Source organism: Onychostoma macrolepis, chromosome 07 (assembly GCF_012432095.1).
Source record: "Onychostoma macrolepis isolate SWU-2019 chromosome 07, ASM1243209v1, whole genome shotgun sequence".
NCBI classification, from domain to species: domain Eukaryota; kingdom Metazoa; phylum Chordata; class Actinopteri; order Cypriniformes; family Cyprinidae; genus Onychostoma; species Onychostoma macrolepis.
This window is the reverse complement of record NC_081161.1, coordinates 9429685-9449633: the sequence shown is the minus strand read 5'-3', so window position 1 is coordinate 9449633 and position 19949 is coordinate 9429685. Positions and strand designations below refer to the sequence as shown.

Sequence of the window (19949 nt, the reverse complement as noted above, 5' to 3'; positions counted from 1 at the left end):
TGGCACAGCTGGCATTCATCCGGCACTGGCATACAGCATGTCGGCCAAACATGGCCCGGGTTTGGCAGAGGTGGTACCGTGTTTAAGGCGGTGCACAAGACATGGGACAGATGTCAAATGTAGATATGTGGACCACATAAGTATTGCCGATCTTGACCCACATTTAAAATCCATTTAAAATATCTTTGACTAAAATCCCAATGTTTTCCCATAAAGGAAGGCAATATATTCACATATATGTGAAACACTGTTAAATATATTGAAATGGATTTTGAGAATAGATTTTTAAAATGCATAACATAAAGCTCATATTGTGTTTAATTATGTGTGTTTACATGTGAAATTATATTCATGCCTCATATGATATTCTATGATAATAACTGACTTCAAACAATTAACTGACTTCAAACAATGTTTTGCATTCACTGCTTTAATATTCTCATTCAATTTACAGTTTGATGTAGGCTTACTATCCACTTAAATAGTACATAAGTCAAATAAAATTTGATTAAATTAAATTCAAAATAAAAGGAGTTATGTAAATGAAAAACGAAGTCGAGATGGATATGAAGCCTGAGTCTTAGACCTTTTTAATGATGTATAGTTTGTGAAGTTAATTGCATTCTTTTACATTAAAACTAGCAGTAACTCTGAACTAATGTAAACAAAGAGCGCTGTGCACAGGTTAAGAGATTTTAAACAAGCACTATTAATGCACATTTAGTTAACCAAATGAAACAATACACATTTCAATGCTATAAAAGTGTGCACACATTGAGAGAAATAAACAGCAGATGTTCATATTAACAACTTCTTTAACTTGAGCAAACGCTGCTAATACACATATACATTTGTTAATAAAATGAAAACATGCATGTTTTAAAGCTAGTGAATAAAAGGAAACGATCCACCCGCATGCCTCAATGCTCAATGACGGTCAGGGGCGGACTTAACCAATAAGCGATCCAGCTAACACACGACGTAACTGTTACGTAACCTATTGGTAATTTTTGGTAATTTCATGATTTACCAATAGGCAACGTAACCACGACGTCGTATGCACGTAATGCCATTACCATCTCATTACCAACTGGCAACGTCGGCAGTACGTCCTCCTAACGTAACAGGATAACCAAGAACGTCCCAGAGAGGTACTCTAATCGTAATACATTGGTAACTTCATGACTTAGTGGCAACGTCACTGCAACGTTGTATGCACGTAATTTCATTACCATAATTTTTGTACGTTCTTTATGCTCTCTGATTACCATAATGCTATATAAAAAGTGTGATTAAACTTCAGACACAAGATTGAACGTTCCTTCTTATAAAATGTGTTTCTTTTCACCAAGTCAGAATATGGACGATTGCTTTTAATATAGCCCTATTAATAAATTCACATCAATTACACCCATACAGCACTGTTAAATATGTTGAAATATATTTTGAAAATATATTTTAAAAATACATTAAACAAAGTTAAAAAATTGTTCCTCACAATACATGTGTAAATATGTGTACGAAAAAATAAATTCCTATGCCCTAGATTTTAATGAATGTTTTTTCAATGTTGTTTCTACACCACGTTTACCATTTCTAAAGCTATTATATTATATTATATTATATTATTTACGTAAAATTCTGCGTGACTTCTTTAATGGATGAGCGCGCGCTGAACTGGAGTGGAGGAAGTCACCATGGAAACGGGGCGGCAGCTCAACTGTCAAGCAGCAACTTCGTCTTTCACTGTTGTTTTTACTAATTTCAGGTAAGTTTAGTCTCTAAAATTACACAAATAGTACATACAAGCGTTCCTGACACTTTCTTTCACGTAAATGACACGCTTCCGTTGAATATTTACTTTACAGAAATGGTTTAGTGTCTTCGGAAAAAGTCCGTTAGCATCTCAACCGTGAGCTAACTATAAGAGGTAACGTTAACTATAGACTTGAGCTCTTGTTTATGAAAGTTTGGGCTTTTAATGTAATCTTATGTGTAGATGAGCGTTTTTTATATAAAGTTTTTGCTGGCAGTTTGTCAAGGGATGAAGTAAGCTAACGTTAATTAATTTAACCTAAAAGTATGCACTGTACAGTTAATCGGATACGTCACTTACATGGAGCGTGAAAATGTGCTAAAACTGAAAACAGGTTTTGATCTTTCATGGTAAACACATATTGATACCACTTGTTCTGTGATTTCAGAAGCGTCAGAAAAAACCCTCTATTACACAGAAGTTCCTGATTTTAACATTTCTGAAGGGAGCTGCTGACAGAGAAATACACATCACAGGTGATCTGATATCGCCTATATCACCAAGCATCTGTAATTTTCTTTTGCAAAATTATATATATATATATATATATATATATATATGTGTGTGTGTGTGTGTGCGCGCGTTTGTTTGTTTGTTTGCTTGTTAGTTATTTTAAAAGGGCTTTGATGTCCAAACATAAATAACACTGTAAGAGCATTACTAAATAAGTAAACCTAAAAATGTACATTCTGTTATTAAATTGTACATTCTGTAAATTATTATTTTTCTTTTCTGCATTTCACCTCTGCTATATTTTAAATAAACCTGGTATTGTGACAGATTGTTTATGTTCCTAGATTCTTCCATGCTGACGGCCGTGCACAAGAGTTAGAGCGTATCTCCTGTCGAAGAACATCTGTCTAGTAAGTAATACCTCAAATATACACTACCTAAAGTTTAAGGGTCAGATTTGTCATGTATTAGTATTTTTTGCTCACCACTGCTGCATTTATTTGATTAAAATACAGTAAAACAGTAATATTGTAAAATTACCATTTTTTAATAACAATTTCCTATCTCAGTATGTTTTAAAAAGTGATCAAAGCTGAATCTACAGTCTTCAGTGTCACATGATCCTTCAGAAATCATGCTTTGCGAAAACAAGAATAAATTACATTTTATAATATATTCATATAGAAAACAGTTATTTTAAATAATAATATTTCACAACATTACTGTTTTTATTTATGATCAAATAAAGGCAGTTTTCTTGGTGAACATAAGAGACTTATTTCAAAAACATAAACTGACCACAAACTTTAATAACACAAGTGATTTGAATATTAATTCGTTTATTCTAATAAAATGCAAGAAGCTTTTAAAAATATTAACGTAAATAGTCATTTTTTCCTCTGGTGATTTGTATTGTATACCCATAATGCAATGCACAGTGCCGTAGATTCCCATTCTCTATCTCCAAGCTTCACGCTCTCACACCATGTCTACAATGGATGCGACAAAGTGACTTTTAAAAATCATTTGAACTTTTTGTCAGTACGTCATAAATAGAACGAGGCATCAGATTACTGTCAGGGATTTGTTGTGTCGTGCCGCACTGCATCCAGTGTAGACAACATCATATAATAATAGGTTATATTGTATTTTGTTGCGCCGTCCGGTGTAGACACGGTGTTAGAAATCTTATTAAATATCGTTAGATATGATGTATGTATGATGCCATCCATAACTGATAGAACGTTTCTATTTCAGAGACTGAAAATCATCAATAAACCAAAAGGTAATTATAACTTATTTCAAGAATAAGAATAAGAATAACAAGAATAAATAAAAATGCATCTGTGACTTAATATTGCTTCTTATTTTTCAGTGAAAGTTGAAAGTTCTCATGAAACACATTGCTTTCTTCTCATCTTTGTGCATTTTCAGATGTTGTGCATATTTATGAATCAAAATTTTTAACTTTATCTTTCTTTAACTTTTTAACATCAAATTAACATATTAATTGTTTGTCTTCTTTCTCTTTTTTTAGTTTGGTTTAGCTCCAACCCCAATTAAGCAGACCTGAGCAGCTGATCAAGGATCACCAGAAACTCTTATTAACTTATTAATAAGGTTGGTCCTCCATGCCCAGGACTGGACACCAGTGTTGTAAGTCATCTATCTAGAAGTCATCCTGCCTCTCTGAATTGTCATGTTCAGAATAGATTGCAGGTTATCTCAACATTGTCTCTCAAGGTCCACTTACATGCAGAGTTTTGCTCCAACATAGTGCAGTGCACCTGAACAAACTAATTAAGTTTTTCAGTTTTACTAACTATAAAGTCACAAACAGGTGAGTGTGATCAGGTGTGGACCTAAACTCTGGGTGTCAATCACTCAAGTCCCTTGCTCAGTAGTCAGTGGTTAAGGGCTGTCTCAGTCACAAAATTTAGTTTGCTCCCTAAAAAAATATGCAATATTTGACTCATATTCAACGATGCTATTATCTTTTTTCCCCTTTTGTTTGTGTGTCAATCACAGCTAAATAAAACCAAAGGCCATTCAGCCACAGGTCACTGCATCTTTTGCTGTGTAAGTTTTTTTTTTTTTTTTTAATGTCAAACACATTTTCAGTATTTATATTTGGTTTGGTTTGTATAACCATTTTAGAGTCACCGTTTGATGCACGGTTCTTGTGTACTATCCTTTTAACATTTCAGCAGCTGACTTTTTTTAGTACTTGCATAGTAATTTTAATTGTACCACATTTGCAATGCATATTGCAACCAAAGACTTAAACTACTTCAGTCTATGTGCATTTAATTTATTTAATACACGAGTTTCACAATTTGAGTTGAATTATTGAAATAAATGAACTTTTCCGCAACATTCTAATTTATTGAGATGCACCTGTATATAGCAGGGCTCCAGACTAACTTTTGAGAGCAGTGGCACCAGCGCCACTGAGTTCTACAGATGGTGGCGCCAGAAGCAGATTTGGTAAAGCTGGGGGTGGTGTGTGGGGGTATTAAAAATAAAGATAATTAAATCATAAAATTATTATAATTTTGCGTTAATAAGTGTAGTTACTAGTAATATTACACATTTATTTCCTGGTAATGCACATTTGACAGTAAAGCACTGAGCTTGAATTCGGAAGCACAAAATTTACTTTTATTAACAACAGTAACGTGCAAAATGTAAGTTTTATATAGAAAATTAACATATTCTACTCTTATTAAATGTACCATTATTTGTTTGTAGTATTATATGGAGCTGACCAACAACTTCAGTTATTATAAAAGGAGCTCTCTTGCTTTGTGTGATTCAGTCAGAGGAGTTTGTTTTTCAGTGCACTTTGTGACTTTTCTTACTTCATACACAAAAAAGAGCAAATATTTTACAAAATTTGATTTCTTGATGATTTAAAATTTTATAATAGTGATTTTATAATTTCAAAATATAAAGTAAAAAGTACAAATGAATAACTAATAAGCCTATAAGTGTTCCTCTGCCACCATCTACTGGTTATAGTGGTAATTTGATGCCCCTTTTTTTATTTTTTTATTTTACAAGTGTTTGTTTACCACAAAGTATATTTTGGTCATTCCTTTAAAAATAACATTTTAATTGTATGCTTTTTAAAGTTTTAAAGTGCTGTAAATAGTTGTGTGAAATACTTAAATGTGCTTGAATTTCTCTCTCAAAAGGTTGTACAAACCCTAAAATGCATAATGTAATGAAATTTAACTATTTCTGCCACAACACCACGGTTATAGTTAGCGTTACTACTTCTGGTTATATGTCAGCGTTGTTTGACCTGTTTATAACAGATTTCTGTGCAGAATTTGAATGCTTCTCACTGGATCTTGCAGCACTGTGCAGTAACAGTGTCGCGAAATCAACACTGCTTCCTGAGTAAACCTGTTCTGAGCTCGGAGAAGTTTGATTGCTCTGCGCTGATCCGAGCTGATAAATGGTCCGCGCTGCACAGCTCAAACGAGTAGCGCTGTTTCACTAGCTTTTGTTCCGCTTGACGTTTCTCATATGCAACAGAAATAGCAGCGCTTATGAGGTGGGGCAACGTAGTGGTCATGCTAGTGTGATTGCTCACAAAATTTAGTCGCACCGGCAGAAAAAACGGTCACAAAATGCAACCATTTGGTTGCAGTCTGGAGCCCTGTATAGGAAGTGACCAAAAACTGTGTTAAAAATTCTAGAAAATTGTTTTTATCCTGCGAGTCTCCACTCTTTTGTGCCCTGAGGTGGAAATGCCCAAACAGTAGGGAAAACTCTTGTGTACTTTTACATTTTTGACAACCATTGTTTTTTTATTATTATTATTTTTACATTTACATTTTGGTTATTGTTTTCTTTCTCACTTTAGATGCTGGTGAAAAAACCGCCAGGCTAAAGCATTCAAAGTGGAAACTTCTGTTGTGGCTCAATAATCCAGGATTGTGATGGTGGAAGGAGCAGAAGAACCAGAAGATCAGAGATCAGGCAGAGATCTACCGGTGCGCCTGAGGAAACAGATCTACCTCATGTCTTAGTTAAACCAAAGATTCTCATCACTCACCTCCATGCCGTTCCGAACCTGTAAGACTTTTGTTCATCTTTGAAACATAAATGTATATCTTTTTAATGAAATCTGAGAAATTTCTGCCCCTCCATTTCACAGTTTATGCAACTACCACTTTCAAGCCTCAGAAAGGTAGTAAATACATCATTAAAGTAAACCCATGTGACTCCAGTTGTTTATCCTCAATTTATGAAGTGATATGAATGTTTTGTGTGCACAAAAAACGTTGCATTTTTATTTACAAAATAACATGTTCACGAGAGCACCATGATGCATCACTGTTGGGTTGGCATGAGAGCTGGCCATCTCATGGTGCTTTTGTGAAAATGCTTTGGAGATTTGTGAATAAAGACATACTATTTTTGTTATTGCTGTTTTTATGCGTACACATGGCATCTGTTAAAAATATCTTCATTTGTGTTCTGCACAAAAGGGTCTTATGGGTTTGGAGCGACATGAGGGTAAGTAATTAATGACATAATTTACATTTTTGGGTGAAATATGTTCTAATGTGGCTATAATTGGTCATTGTTATGTTTTATAAACATTTTCAATATTTTAAAGATTTATTGTTTTGGAAAATGATGTTTATACAGTCTACTTTTGTTGGTAACACTTTACAATAAGGTGTCATTTGTTAACATTAGTTAATGTATTAACTAACATGAACAATGCATTTATTACACTATTTATTAATCTTTGTTAATGTTAGTTAATGAAAATACAGTTGTTCATTGTTTATTCATGTTAGTTCACAGTGCAGTAATGTTAACAAACACAACTTGTGATTTTAATAATGCATTAGTAAATGCTGAAATTAACATTAACTAAGATTAATAAATGCTGTAGAAGTATTGTTCATTCTTAGTTCATGTTTACTAATGTTGTTAACTAATGAACCTTGTTGTAAAGTGTTACCCTTTTGTTAATATCAATACCTCTGTGATTATGGTATCTTTCCTTAATTATCTGAAATGTCTGCTAGCAAATATTATGCTAGCATATCTGTTTATAATGATGCTGAGCACAGAACGTCCTGAATGCTTTCATTCATATTTCGCTGTATATCCTATGTTTTTATTAATAATTTGGGTGTATTTTACTGTTCGTATTTGTGTGTTTTTCAAAATAAATGAACTGAATTAATTTCGAGTCTATTCATCATTCACAGCTGTTGAAAAAGCCTTTAAATTAGTTTGGGCATATGAGGACATAAATTAGGTTAAACTACTGCATGTCCGCCCATAGAAAATAAATAATTATAAACAAATTACCAGCTGATTACCAGCACACAACTATTGATCCGCAACGTTGCCACGACGTCGCAGTTACGAACCGGCGACGTCACAAAGTTACGTTGTGGCGACGTATACGCACCTTTCACTTTTCCGGTTGCCACGACGTAACTAGTTAACTAGTAACTAAAAAGTAACTAGTAACTAGTAACGCCGTGAGATCGCAATGAATTGAAGTGAGAGACAGCTATAGTGATTATGAGGGAGCGCTCTTTGCGCGCATTCTAGGCTGTCTTACTGTCTCAGAACAGAGATATTCACACCAGTAAAGAAAGTATTGTGTTTCAAGTCACAATTTTATTTATCTTGATGTTTCAAAATTACTCTCTTGTATGCTTCTCCAAGGCGCACCGGCGCGAACTGCCGCGTACTCGTATAAATGCACGAATGCAATGACTGGAGATTTTCCGTTAATAATAGGTTTCATTTTCGATTTGTTACTCGGCAAAGCCTACAGTATGCCTTCAGAACACTTGGAATATATAATGAGTTGCCTGGGATAGTTTTATGTTTGTAAAAAGATTGGAAAGGTTTACAATTTCTTAAATGGACAAGTGCAAGCTTTTTTTTTTTTTTTTGGATAATGTCTTCATTTGTAATCCCAAAAAATATGGTAGCCAAATTTGGCTTTAGAACAGCATCAGGTTGACAAATTACTGGTTGTGACGGTACAAATAAACTATAAACTAGAGCGAGCAAGCAAAATAAGGGTTATAAACACTTGGAATATGGAATGAGTTGCATGGGATAGTTTTATGTTTGTAAAAAGATTGAAATTTTTTACAATTTATTAAATGGACAAGTGCACGTATTTTTCTTTTCTTTCTTTTTTTTTTCTTTATTTTTGATCTTTAATGTCTTCCTTTTGTGATCCGAAAAAAAAAATAATAAGGTAGCCTAATCTGGCTTTAGAACAGCAGCAAGTTGACTAATTACTGGTTGTGAAGGGATAAATAAACTAAAAACTAGAGCGAGCGAGCAAAATAGGGGTTAAGCATAAAAGGACACATAGTTATTGTATGGGGGCCCCATACCTGGAATTTGCTTAGGGCCCCCAAATCGCTAAGTCCGCCCCTGATGACGGTGCCTGGATCAGCTGTGATCTGCGTCTCGGGCCGATGACGTCACTTCCAGGGAGGCATGCCCAGGCCTGTTGGACACGCCCCCGTCCCCTGACTCCACCCCCATGTCAAAACAGCACCACAAAGTGAGACGCGCAGAAACGTGAAGCGCAAAGGGAAAACGGTATCGCAAGCTCAAACTTGACTGAAACGCAAAATAAAAGCTGCATTGCAAATAAATTAGTAGATACGGCCATGGAAAATATGTATTGCAAAATCATTGCTTTTGCTCTGTTTTATTGATCTATTTCGCAATTCTTTATTTTTATTTGCAAAACTTATTTTCTTTTTGCAATACTTCATTTTCTTTTGCAATTCTTTATTTTTCTTTGCAAAACTTATTTTCTTTTGCAAAACTTTATTTTCTTTTGCATATATATGCGGCATTAAATTGACTCCATACCCGTTGCAGCTGTTGCTATGGAAACAAAAGACGCTCTCGGCTGCTATTTGTAACAGATGCTGCCAGCTTTTTTTTTCATTAAAAAAGCGCTCTCGTCAACTTTTTCTAGTCAAAAAAGACGCCAAGTGTGAACACGGCCTAAGAGGCCCAGCCCCTTTTATAGCGAACAGGTCCAGCCTAATTGGTCGCCCGGTGGACTGGGTCAGCCAACAGATGAACCTAAAAATCAAGGAGAAAACAAAGCGGCAAAACAGAAAAAGAAAGAAAAATACAGAGAGCAGGCAAATACAAACAAGGAACGTAACACACTTGACATGGGTGTTTCGAATCGCCTTAGTCACGTGACATGGGTGTTTCGAATCACGCTTCGGAGCAGTGTTTCGAAACATCTGCGCTTCTGGATCTCGACACTGTATCGAAACATCAGCTTCGCGTCAGCCATCCCGACCCCACTGCGGTAACACCCAGAACTTCTTCCTGCTGCAGAGACCGGTGCTGGACACCATGACGTTTATGGAACCACAGTCAGTTTCCTAGCGACAGAAAAATCTAGTAATTGTGTAAAAATGTAACGATATATATTACATTATTGCAACAGAGTGTCCAACAATTACTGACTCATTCCTTACGCCATGTCGACCTGGAAGTGAAACTCGCGGATTTTGTCTCAACACAGAAGAAATGTGAGAAGGCAGAAGAAACACACGGTGACGGTGGTGAAGCAGCGGTGAGGTATGGATGCGTGTAATAAAGGCTAGTTTATTAAAGTTTGACGACCTGATTCGACAGGGACATAGCTGGTCTTAACTTGATTTACGATTGTTTGATTGTGACCTCAAGCTTTTTTCATTGTGAGGTAGCCTTTATTTTTGTATGATTTTACAACTTGGATTTTGTAAATATAATAATTCTATCCTGTGGCATTGACACATTTAATACGCTATTGTATTCAGACAAGCATTTTAAGTGACTCGTCATCTAAAATGAACAAGTAGATATTAGTTAATTGAAATAACATAGTAGGCTATTACTTGATTTTATTCATTAGAAATATACTAATTTAACCCTAAAATGGGCAACGTAAGGCTATTGAGGGATACAAACATTTGAGAAGCTGTGGGGAGAAGCAGCTCTTGTATATCATTGCTTTTTTGTTGATTTTGATTGCTTCCATTGTCCTCATTTGTAAGTCGCTTTGGATAAAAGCGTCTGCTAAATGACTAAATGTAAATGCAAACTACGATTGAAGTAAATGGGAATGTTTATGGATAGCTCTGTGCAGGTATATTAGACTGCTGAAGTTTAATTTAATTGATATTGATGTTTTTAACTGTCTCTTAAATTGGTAAAAAGCACACTGGTCAACTGATGTTGTGTTTAGTTGTGCTATAGAAATAAAATTGACATTAACAATTGACATTAACAGTATTAAAAAGGAAAGATATATAATTAATCCTTGTTTTTAATGTTTTTTAATGTTTTTTTTTAATGATCCCTTAATGTTATTCTGTAAAACATAGCTCTTGGAAAAACAAAAGGAGCTGGCCATGACACGAAGAAGTGAGATTTCAAGATAAATAGTAAATAGATGTGACAAACAACATTATTCGATATTCGTTCAGGTTTTAGGAAGAAATAACTCCATTGGAGTTGATAAATGCATATAACTTGTTCACCAGTGGATCCTCTGCAGTTAATGGGTGCTGTCGGAATGAGACAGCCGGTACATCACAATAATCCATAAGTAATGTCAGTAATCTGAAGTAATCTGCTGCATGTTTGTAAGAAAAAAAACCAAACCATTGCTTCCAGCTAAAATACATGTCCTTATCCATAAAATTGGTTTCTGAAAATGTTGTCTCATCTGAATGAGTCCAAAACACTTCCGAAGTAATATATCGGTAGAGAGGAAAACAGGGGATGGACTTTGTATCGTGAAGTTGTATTTTATTCAAGAAATAACTGTTTAAAGTTAAAACGTCCTAATGATGGATATTGTTTATTACAAAAATAGAAGCTTTTCATTTCACAAGACATTAATTGATGGACTGGAGTCATGTGGATTATTTGTGAATTATTGTGATGTTTTTTCGACTTTTTGATGGCACACACTGACTGCAGAGGAGCCATTGGTGAGCAAGTGATGCAATGCTAAGTTTCAGCAAATCACTTCAGATACAGAAACAAACTACATCTCTGATGGTCTAATGGTGAGTAAACTTTAATTTTTTTGGGTGAACTGTTCCGTTAAGATTTTCTTGTTGAGAATTTCTTTTTTAATTCAATTTTTTTTTCTTTATGATATTAACATTCAGTACAGTTATGCTCCATTTTAACATGTGTATGTATGTATGTATTTATTTGCAGACATAATGCCAGCCACTTCTGAAGAGCAGCAGTGCCTCTAAAATGAGTTTATATGAGAAGAGAAAGGGAGCTGTTTCTGCTCAGACCAAAAGGACAGAAATTCCAGAACCTAGCTGTGTGTCTATGAAGAGTGATGTATCTATGGGCATGCCACCTGAATTCAGTGGTGGACCAGGGAGCTCTGACCCCAAGTGAGACACAAGATTAAATCTTACAATCTTAGTTTACCCAAAATGAAAATTTGCTGTTTTACTCACCCTCAGGCCATCTAAAAAGTGACTTTTTTTCTTCAGTTGAACAGTAAAAGATGATTTTCAGCTGAAAATGTTTGGAAAACATTGGTGATTCATAAAATGCAGCTGCACATTTAAAAAAAAAAAAAAAAAAACATAAAAAGAACACAAAATGAATACCCATGGCTTATGATGATATACAGTATTTAAGTCTTATGAAGCAAAACAATCGGTCTGTGCAAGAAACTGAACATTATTTACAACATTATTTCCTGTAGTCCATAGCCATTCTTTTCTGCGAACTGGTTCTTTGAGTTCGTTTTAATGGACTGGTTCAATTCACTAGTTTGTTTGCATAATCACGTAATTATACACATTATATTATTATTACATGTGAAATGTGGATGTTTTGCATGTCTAAAGCAAAGTGAACAAGCTTGTCTTGATGCTCACCTTTTTACTTAAACAATGAGAAATCATAAAAACTTTAATTTCTCCCCTTCATTCAAGTGCTTGGTTCACGCATGCACATATCACCGACTCATTGGTCTTTGGTCTGAGTTGGAACTTTTTCCTCTCTTCAGTGTTTTGTTGGAGTGGTAAATAAGTTGGCAAAGCATTGTAGAAGCATATGCTGGTATTTTGGATTTTGGCTCATTTCGAGTCGGAGTGATTGTCAGGCATGTCCGAAAGTGAGTGTTGATTGAGTAATCTCTGCTTCTGGAGCCACAAACTGTTTCTGATGGTTCAGTCCGATTTGGTGAACTGGTTCAAGCAATATCTCTTAGGGCTGATTGCATGTATGCATTACAGGTAATAATGTTGTAAATTATGTTCAGCTTCTTGCACAGACCAATCAGTTTTCATGATAAGACCTCAATATATCGTCAGGAGCCACAATATTAATTTTGCGTTCTTTGATATGCTTTTTTCATTCTCAAAAACGGGCAGCTGCAGACTTTGAATCACCAAGGACCACGGTTTAAGCTAAAAATCTTATTTAGTGTTCTACTGAAGAAAAAAAGTCACCTTAATCTTGGATGGCCTGAGTGTGAACTATTCCTTTAATAGCCTATATAGGACAGAATGATAAACATAGGCATTTTGGTCTCTTACAAATTTTCACATTATGATCTGTTTGTAAGCAGATTCACAAAGCAACATCAGCATGTAGTTGAGTCTTAATGAAAAGTGACAGTGTAATGAAAAACTTGATACAACATTGGTTAGCAAATATGATTTAACATGGGTTTGATCTCTCTGCAGGTGTTTGTTCCAGGGTTTTTCCAAATGTGGAGTGTGTGAGCAGGCGCTGAGAGATCCGGTCTCAATTACCTGTAAACATAGTTTCTGCAGACAGTGTATCAGCTGCTACTGGGATAAGTTCAGTCAATCAGAAGATTTTGACTGTCCTCAGTGCAAGAAGAGATCTAGAAAATGTCCTGTTCTACAAACGGATGAAGACTTGCGAGGATCCAGTTCTGCTCTCCTGCAGCAGGATTCTCTGGTGGACGATGTCCTGCAGAGAGTCAAAAAGAGACACAAAACCAGCATGAGGAACAAGTATGAGAGCTTATTCGAGGGAATCAAACTACAGGAGAATCAAACTCTCCTGAACAGGATCTACACACAGCTATGTATCATAGAGGGAGAAAGTGAAGGGGTGAATGAAGAACATGAAGTGTTACAGATGGAGAAATCACGCAGAACACAACATTCACAAGACACTCAAATCCACTGCAATGATATCTTTAAATCCTTACCTAAACAAGGATGTGAGGGGAAGAGAAGAAAGATGAATGACAAAATAAAGATTGTTATTACTAAAGGAGTCGCTGGAATTGGAAAAACAGTCTCTGTGCATAAGTTCATTCTTGACTGGGCAGAGGGAAAAGCCAATCAGGATGTAGATTTCATGCTTGTGCTTCCATTTCGAGAGCTGAACTTGATTAAAGATGATCAGTACAGTATTCGCAAACTTCTGCTTGACTTTCTTCCTGAACTTCAAGATCTGGACTCAAAGATGTATGATGAATGTAAAGTTGTGTTCATCTTCGATGGTCTGGATGAAAGCAGAATTTCACTGAGGTTTTCAGACAGTGAGATGGTTTCTGATATAAATGAGTCTTCATCAGTTGGTGTATTAATGTCAAACATCATCAGAGGAGAGCAGCTTCCCTCTGCTCACATCTGGATCACGTCCAGACCAGCAGCAGCCAATCAGATCCCTTCAAAATACATCAACCGGGTGACTGAAATTCAGGGATTCAATGACCCTCAGAAGGAGGAATATTTCATGAAGAGGATCAGTGATCAGCATCAAGCCAGCAGAATAATCTCACACATCAAAAGATCAAGAAGCCTCCACATCATGTGCCACATACCTGTCTTCTGCTGGATTTCATCCACTGTACTTCAGAACATCCTGAAACAAGATGACAGTGCAGAAATCCCTCAAACTCTGACTGAAATGTACATCCACTTTCTGCTCATTCAGATAAACATAAGGATTCAGAAGTACGATGAGCGAGATCTAGGAAAACTACGGCAGTCCAACAGAGATATGATTTTGAAACTTGCTGAACTGGCTTTCAAACAGCTAAAGAAAGGCAATATCATGTTCTATGAGGAGGATCTGAAAGAGTGCGACATAGATGTCATTGACGCCTCGGTATATTCTGGGATTTGCACAGAGATATTTAAGGAGCAATCTGTGATTCATCAGAGGAAAGTCTACTGCTTCATACATCTGAGCTTTCAGGAGTTTCTTGCTGCTATTTATGTGTTTTATTGTTATGTAATTAACACTGTGGAGGTACTAAGGTTTTTTGATTCCCTGCATAATTTGCTCAGAGGAGCAGTAGATAAAGCCTTAGAAAGCGAGAATGGACACCTGGATCTTTTCCTCCGGTTCCTGCTGGGTGTCTCACTGGACTCCAATCAGAAACTCTTACAAGATCTACTGATCAACACTCACAGCTGCTCAAGGAGCATTGAGAAAACAACTGCTTATATTAAAGACAAAATTAAACATGGACATGATCTTTCAGCTGACAGATCCATCAATCTTTTTCTTTGTCTCTTTGAAATGAAAAACCAGACTCTGTACAGAGAGATCCAGGAGTTTCTGAAATCAAACAAACACTCAGAGAAGAAACTCTCTTCTGCACTTTGCTCAACAATTGCCTACATGTATCAGATGTCAGAAGAGGTGCTGGAGGAACTTGATCCCAAGAAATTTAATTCATCAGAAGAAGGTCGAAAAAAACTCTTACCAGCTGTGAAAAACTGCAGAAAAGCTCTGTGAGTGTTAATTTTTTTCCTTTTACTTAAGCTAATGAATGCTGCGTCTTACATTTAAACTACCGTACGCAGTTGTTTGTAGATCTAATTTGAATTGTGTTTTGCTCTCTTATAGCCTGGCTGACTGTAATCTCACTGATAAATCCTGTGAAATTGTGGCCTCAGCTCTACAATCATCAAACTCTGTCCTGAGAGAGCTGGACCTGAGTAACAATGACTTGCAGGATTCAGGAGTGAAGCTTCTCTCTGATGGACTGAAGAGTCCAAACTGTCAACTAGAGAAACTGAGGTTTCTAAAAAATGTTAAATAGTTCACACATATTATTAAAAAAACTAAATCCAGTGTAAAAATGACACCCAAGTGGCCCATATAGTTCCAGCAGTATCTGCAAAGACACAATTCACTTTTAATAGAATCTGATACTGTGTGTACATTGTTCTAAAAACAATGTGTGTTTGTAGATTATCTGACTGTTGATATGCATGTTTGTAGATTGTCTGGCTGTATGGTGACAGAGGAAGGCTGTTATTGTTTGGCCTCAGCTCTGAGTTCCAACCCCTCACACCTGAGAGAGCTGGATCTCAGCTACAATCACCTTGGACACTCCGGAGTAAAGATGCTGTCTGATCAACTCAACCATCCAAACTGCAAACTGGAGATACTTAAGTATGTACACCTAAAATCATGTAGTTTACATGTGTATGTGTTATAATTTGTAATATAAAAGCATTCTATTTGATTATTATTTTTGTGCCAAGAGTTATTTTTCCCCCAAAATGCTGATGTCTGGTAGCTTAGTCCAAACACTGTTACCAGATATTACATTACTTTCCACAGAGTTGGAATTACATAATTTACATGATGCTTAAAGCTGAAAACAAATGCTTCAGTATATTGTCTTATGTTGTCAAGAATTCTCCACAAGTAAATTGCACTAAAAGATCTGGCTGGACAATAAAGAATTCAATTCAGTGTTCCTTACTTAATCAGTACAACATACATTTGTAAATCTTATGAATTTTAGGACTTTAATTCACCTCCCATCATGTATCTGTTTTTCCAAGACCATTTTTACATGTCTTTTTCTGTACTGTTTAGTTTTGACCATGGAGAGTCCTTCAGAATCACACCAGGACTGCAGAAATGTAAGTTATCTTGCTGACAAGCAAACTGCATGCGCATTTATTTTTCAATTATTTTTTGTGATTTTTATAACACAAATAATTCTAAAGCAGCCATAGAAGAATAGTGCCTTACAATCCCAAGCTAAGGCCAAACATGACAATATCAAGGAAAATGTCCTGAAGATCTTTAATGATATCACTTATGTTTAATCTCCTTTCAGATGCTTGTGATCTCACATTAGATCGAAACACAGTAAACACTCATCTCATTCTATCTGAGAACAACAAAAAGGCAACATATTTGGAAGAGAAGCAGCCATATCCTGATCATCCAGAAAGATTTGAGCACTACGAGCAGGTTCTGTGTAGAGAGAGCCTGACTGGACGCTGTTACTGGGAGGCTGAATGGAGTGGCTGGACTCATATAGCAGTCACATATCGAGGTATCAACAGGAAAGGAGGAAGCGAATGCAGGTTTGGACTCAATGAAAAGTCCTGGAGTCTGGTCTGCTCTGGTAAAAATTACTATGCCAGGCATAATAATGCAAGAACTGACATACCTGCACCCTCATCATGTTGTAACATAATAGGAGTGTATCTAGATCAGCCAGCTGGCTCTTTGTCTTTTTACAGTGTTTCTTCTGAAACTGGCAAGATGATCCACATTTACACCTTCCACTCCACATTTACTGAGCCCCTCTATGCAGGGTTTGGTGTTGGGGTTGACAGTGTATCTTCAGTGTGTTTATGTTAAATACAGAAGCTGTGAAGCATATGTGTCAGACACTCAGACCATGGGCCAAATACAGCCTATGGATGAAATAAATTAAACTATGAGAGTTTAGCTCCAACTGTAATTAAACACACCTGAACCAGCTAATCACGGTCTTCAAGATTACTTGAAAACTAAAGTTAGGTGTGTTGGAATGGGTTTGAGTTGAACTCTGCCGGACTGTGGCCCTCCAGGAGCAGAGTTTCACACCCATGTGCTAAAATATGTTTAAATTATTTATTTACAGTTTTTTACAATCAGTTTTGCACTAATAATAGAACCTTCATGTTATTTTTCAAAACTCTTGACACAAAAGTCAAAACAGTCATTATTTGTAATACAGGCTGTCCAATGATCAAAACTTTGCATATTGCGTTCATGTCTTTAAAGAAGCCTTGCATTTGCAGAAGCAGTGGTTCAAAAAACTCATTTATTATGAAATATCATAGGAACATCACCCACACACAAGATACCCATAGTTTCACTGTGTAGGTTTTAGTACAATAACTAAATATAGTTGTTCAAAACACATGATGCAGCTTTCATTATGGTTCTACACATTCATACATATCATACATGTAATAGACTAGAGAGAAAAGTACAGACACTGGAATCATTAAACACAATGTGAAAATTATTGATGAAATAATCAACACAACAGGGTTTTCAAAACTTTAAATAAGGGGGAAAAAAAGTTAAGAAAAAACTGCACGGCTACAATAAAATGTCAACTGCAGTGTTCCTCGCTGCACTTCTATATTTTTTTCAACCTTGTCTTGTGGGTTTGGCCACATGCAGGTTCTCATCCACATCATAATGGATGTTTTCATTAGTTAAACATCTTTGAAAAAAAATCTTCTAGCATGGCAAATCCAGGCCTGACATTGTTCTCCTGTGATGTCATTGCATGCATCATCTATGGCCTGAAGAAGAGAGACTTGTTCGTGAGGGGGCCTATTGTGAACCCTCCACCTCCATGTGGTGAAAAAAATCTTCAGTCAGGTTAGAGTAAGGAAAGTGGTGTATGGGGGTAAATACAAGGTGATAAACTGTGGATGGGCCTGAAACCATGATTGCACTCGGTGCCGTAGCTAGGAATTCTAGGCCCATTGCACTGATTTTGCTATGGGACCCCCTCAAAATCACATTCAGTGGGAGGTGGTCAGCCCCCCAGCGAACATCGTTCTGGGCCGTTCTCAACCACTGGACTCTCAACCTCTCCTCCATGTCATGGCCAGGGTAAAACCTGCCTCATCCAAAAATATGTATGGTTTTCATCAGCTTCCAGCTCTATCACCCTCTCAAAAGAGATTTACTGTAGGAAAAACAGATACTGATAACAATGATATAGACCTTTGGAGATTTTTTATATTTTTTCTCTCCCAACAACAGGCATCTTGAAAATGATCATATCTGAACATACTCAGTCCTCGGTTGCTTCACTTTCATAATCTAAACATTTAATATTGTTCACCATTTTACATAAAAACTATGCTTCAAGAGTAATGCAACAGTTACGTATGATTTTGAGTAGTTGTATCAGCTGATAGTTAGATCATTGTAATGAAATGAATAGACATTCAATTCAGATGTAATGTGTCAGTTGAATTTTGAAATAGTAATACTTTAAGTTGTGTCATTTTGAACCTGTGATTTTAGTTCAATGAACAAAAGATCTTTGGCTGATGTATTGTATCCATGCATTTGGAAATAGTGTTAAATGTTTGGAAAAATGTGAATTTTGATCATCGGTTGTGAATTATGTGTCTAGAGTTTTGAAAAATGACATGAAGGTTCTGTTATTAGTGCAAAAATGATTGTAAAAAACTTTATTATGTTGGTGTGATATGTCCATAAGTGATGTCACATTTGACGTCAAATTTGCTAAAATAACAAATTTAAGAGTGAGTTTAATGTGCTTTTCTCCCTGTGCGTAACTAACATATGACTGTTATATTCTCATCTGTAAATATAAATGACAACTTCATTGCATTTCCGTTTTGCATAACGGGTGATCCTGACAGCAAGCGAGCTAAACATTGTTTAATATAACAAACAAAAATCACAGTCAGTACAGTTATTTTGACTGTTTGTTGTTGGAGGTTACATTTAGTTATATTTAATTGCAAAACTATTGTTAGAAAAAAATAAGTGTTTTAAAATTAGAGAGAAAAGCAATGACATAGTAGCATATAATTATAATCCGTTAAGTGAATGTGTGTTCCTGCAGAACATTCTACATCTTACTCTTAAACAGTTTGTGCTCTTGATTTTTTATTTATTTTTTCTCTTGTTCGTCACTGCGTCATTTTCATTTTGGTGATGTGTTGTCTTCCCATTCTGGTTTGACATTTTTAAAAAAACATTCATTGCACATATCAAAGTCGTGTTGCACCAATTTTGAACTTCTATTGTATTTTTCTTATTTCTTATTTCTTCTTCTTATTATTATTGTTATTATTTTATTTATTTATTTTTAGCAATGTATATTTTAGTCCTGGGGCCCTCGAGGTCCACTTTCCTGCAGAGGTTTGCTTCAACCCTAATCAAACTGCAAAAATCTGAAGAAGCAAGGAAAGTGGAATTTGTGGGCCAGAGTTGAGAACCCTTGTTTTAATCACGTGAAAATATAACCATCATAATTAAGGAAATGTGAATGTAGTTCATGTAAGATGAAAAATAATATATAACTTTGGCACAATAGAATTTTTTAGGCTATAACATTAGAAATGTATCTACTTTTGATAATTTAATGGGTGTTTTAATAAATAAAACTTACCCCAGACTTTCGAAATGTAGTGTATCACAGTTTTTACAAAAAAAAAAAAATATATATATATATATATATATATATATTAACATTAATAATATTTAAATAATAATCATAGTCACAATAACATCGAAATCGCAAACGACGATCATAATAATATCGCTATCGCAAACGATTGTGATTGGTCAACCATAACCAGCGTAGAGAAAAGTAGCAGTTCTC

General features: G+C 35.7%; 1 protein-coding gene and 1 long non-coding RNA gene across 4 annotated transcripts; both read left to right on the top strand.

Moving 5' to 3' along the window:
- Positions 1-1687: 1687 nt before the first annotated feature.
- On the top strand, positions 1688-7465 carry LOC131544340 (uncharacterized). The gene is made up of 6 exons (XR_009272094.1): positions 1688-1768; positions 2205-2292; positions 2614-2679; positions 3527-3554; positions 3807-3925; positions 6144-7465. It is a non-coding gene; the product is annotated as an uncharacterized LOC131544340 (long non-coding RNA).
- Positions 7466-9148: 1683 nt separating this feature from the next.
- Positions 9149-19731, top strand: LOC131544028 (protein NLRC3-like). Of its 3 annotated transcripts, XM_058781954.1 has the most exons (8): positions 9149-9889; positions 11279-11367; positions 11525-11715; positions 13024-15060; positions 15176-15349; positions 15554-15727; positions 16160-16206; positions 16407-19731. In XM_058781954.1, exons 3-8 carry the CDS (start codon positions 11567-11569, stop codon positions 16937-16939), a joined length of 3114 nt encoding a protein of 1037 aa, XP_058637937.1. In that variant the 5' UTR covers positions 9149-9889; positions 11279-11367; positions 11525-11566; the 3' UTR covers positions 16940-19731. The 3 variants fall into 3 exon arrangements, with proteins under 3 accessions (XP_058637937.1, XP_058637936.1, XP_058637938.1); XM_058781953.1 differs by having other exon boundaries at positions 9149-9681; positions 9834-11715; XM_058781955.1 differs by lacking the exon at positions 11279-11367.
- Positions 19732-19949: the final 218 nt, after the last annotated feature.